This window comes from Protobothrops mucrosquamatus, unplaced genomic scaffold, assembly GCF_001527695.2.
Source record: "Protobothrops mucrosquamatus isolate PMUCROS unplaced genomic scaffold, P.Mucros_1.0 scaffold3885, whole genome shotgun sequence".
In the NCBI taxonomy this organism is placed as follows: domain Eukaryota; kingdom Metazoa; phylum Chordata; class Lepidosauria; order Squamata; family Viperidae; genus Protobothrops; species Protobothrops mucrosquamatus.
In genome coordinates, this window is record NW_015389834.1 from 46,013 (window position 1) to 49,168 (window position 3,156).

Consider the following 3,156-nt stretch of genomic DNA (forward strand, 5'->3'; position numbering starts at 1 on the left):
AGGAGTCGAATCAGGAATTTGGGGAAACCCTTTCCAACTTAACCAGTGTTATTAGAAGGCAGACATGAAAAAAAATATCCACCAGGCTTCCCAAAAGCCATTTCGGGAAGACTTCTTCGGATTTCCTGGGGGAACGTGCACCACTTGGAGATCTTTTGGAGAGAGGTGGGGGTAGGGAAAAAAACCATAAGCAACGGAAAAAAAAACCCCAAAACCCAGCAGTGCCTCCTTCCCACCGCACTGACCTGTAAAAAGGGCAACATTGGCGTGCTTGGGGTCGTAAGGGCAGCGGGCCATGCCACTGATGTTGTCCCCCATCGGTTCTAGATAGTCCATCTGTTGGGAGGAGAATGGGTTAGAACAGGGGTCTTCAAACTAGGCCTTTTTATGACTTGTGGACTTCAGCTCCCAGAATTCCTCAGCCAGGCACGCTGGCTGAGGAATTCTGGGAGTTGAAGTCCACAAGCAGGGGTCTTCAAACTAGGCCCTTTTATGACTTGTGGACTTCAGCTCCCAGAATTCCTCAGCCAGGCACGCTGGCTGAGGAATTCTGGGAGTTGAAGTCAACAAGCAGGGGTCTTCAAACTAGGCCAGGGGTAGGCAACCTCGGCTCTTTTATGACTCGTGGACTTCAACTCCCAGAATTCCTGAGCCAGCATGGGGGAACTATGGCCCCTTCATGACTTGAGGACTTCAACTCCCAGAATTCCTGAGCCAGCGTGGCTCAGCTTGGAAACCTCTCCCTTTCCCCTCAGCATGGCTGGCTCAGGAATTCTGGGAGTTGAAGTCCATGAGTCATAAAAGAGCCGAGGTTGCGTACCCCTGAACTAGGCCCTTTTATGACTTGTGGACTTCAGCTCCCAGAATTCCTCAGCCAGGCACGTGTGCCTGGCTGAGGAATTCTGGGAGCTGAAGTCCACAAGTCATAAAAAGGCCTAGTTTGAAGACCGCCTGGGTTAGAAGAACTGACACAGAATCCCAACCCAAAAGAGACCAGAACCAACTTAGCTCTGACGTACAAGACTTACAAACCTCCAAACGGTGGACTCATAACGTCTGGAGGCAGGGTTGGGTCAAAAAAGTCAAGATGGCGGCCACAGTGAACAGCTGAAGCTCTGCTTGTTTGGTTTTTTTTTTTAATATGCATCACAACACGGTAGCTGACATCCTGATTATTTGTACCATGTTGTGTAGACACCCCTGGCTAGGGTGCCCCCATGCTGGCTGGGGAATTCTGGGAGTTGAAGTCCACAAGTTTTCAAGTATCTATCTTATCTTATCTTATCTTATCTTATCTTATCTTATCTTATCTTATCTTATCTTATCTTATCTTATCTTATCTTATCTTATCTTATCTTGAGGACCCTTGGTTTAGGCTCTCCTGCTTGAGCAAGAGGTTGGACTAGATGACCTCCAAGGTCCCTTCCAGCTCTATTCTGATTGATTGATTGATTGATTGATTGATTGATTGTTCTTGCGAGTTGGGAAGTCAGGTGGAGGAAGCCCAGAGAACGGGATCAGATACTCACACTGTAATCGGAGCAAACGGGGTTGAAGGCATTCGTCCCGCACACAAAGAGCACGTTGTCGTTGCGAAGAAGCAGCACTTTGATAAAATTCCGGCATTCTGCCTAAGTAGGGAAAAATATATGTATATATATATATATATATATATAAAATTCAGCGAGTGTTCCCGCTAGCATCTCTGCCTGCTGTGGATCTGCAAGCATTAACTGAAGCTGATTCTTTTTGGCTTTCCATTTTATGAGTTGATCTAAAAATTACAAAGATAAAATGAAAATAAGGGGAAAACACGGGAGGAAAAAAGGGAAGAGGAAAAAGTTTAGGGCCAAGGGGGAAAGCAAAAGAAAAGAAGTGACTCCCGACTGCTTTGGGGGACAGGAGAACAGGATTCTACCACACAACCTCAAGTTTTTACTTTTACGGAATAATACACAAATAGTCCTTGGCTTACGGCCAAGAGTCTCAAAATCTTTTTTACATGTGCTGGGCTGCATTAACAGAGGGATAGAATCGAAATCACGTGAAGTGTTAATACCACTTTACAATGCCTTAGTAAGACCACACTTGGAATACTGCATCCAGTTTTGGTCACCACGATGTAAAAAAGATGTTGAGACTCTAGAAAGAGTGCAGAGAAGAGCAACAAAGATGATTAGGGGACTGGAGGCTAAAACATACAAGGAACGGTTGCTGGAATTGGGTCTGTCTAGTTTAATGAAGAGGGGGGACAGGATAGCAGTCTTCCAGTATCTCAGGGGCTGCCCCAAAGAAGAGGGAGTCAAGCTATTTTCCAAAGCGCCTGAAGGCAGGACGAGAAGCAACGGGTGGAAGCTAACCAAAGAGAGAAGCAACCTAGAACTAAGGAGAAACTTCCTGACAGTTAGAACAATTAGCCAGTGGAACCACCTGCCTCCAGAAGCGGTGAATGCTCCAACACTTGAAGTTGTTAAGAAGAAACTGGGCAGCCATTTGTCCGAAATGGTATAGGGTTACCTGCCTGAGCAGGGGGTTGGACTAGACTAGACTAGACTAGACTAGACTAGAACAGAACAGAACAGAATAGATATTGGAGAATAGAATAGAATAGAATAGAATAGAATAGAATAGAATAGAATAGAATAGAATAGAATACAAGATATAGAATAGAATAGAATAGAATAGAATAGAATAGAATAGAATAGAACTGGAAGGGACCTTGGAGATCTTCTAGTCCAGCTCCCCCGCTCAAGCAGGAGAACCTATACCATTTCAGACAAGTGATTGTCCAATCTCTTCTTAAAAACCTGGAGCTCCCACGATTTCTGAAGGCAAAGTTGTTCCACTGGTTAATTGTTCTAACTGCCAGGAAGTTTCTCCTTAGTTCCAGGTTGCTTCTCTCCTTGGTTAGTTTCCATCCGTTGCTTCTTGTCCTGCCTTCAGGTGCCTTGGAGAACAGCTTGACTCCCTCTTCTTTGGGGCAGCCCCTGAGATATTGGAAGACTGCCCTCATGTCCTTCTTTTCTCTAAACTAGCCAAACCCAAGTTATTGTTGTCGTTATTATTATAATTATTACTTCTTTTAGTACTCTTGTCATTTTGAACGGTCAGTAAATGAACTGTTGGAAGTCAAGGACTGCCTGTGCTTGAATGTTT

The 3,156-nt window shown here is 44.9% G+C and overlaps 1 protein-coding gene across 1 annotated transcript in view; it reads right to left on the reverse strand.

Moving 5' to 3' along the window:
• Positions 1-3,156, reverse strand: part of SEMA6B (semaphorin 6B) — an 88,121-nt gene that overhangs the window by 42,830 nt on the left and 42,135 nt on the right. Inside the window, exons 6-7 of the mRNA XM_015827702.2 lie at positions 1,530-1,631; positions 246-336 (exon numbers count right to left, since the gene is read on the reverse strand). Coding sequence (XP_015683188.2) covers positions 246-336; positions 1,530-1,631 — 193 coding nt within the window. The remainder of the gene's footprint in view (positions 1-245; positions 337-1,529; positions 1,632-3,156) is intronic.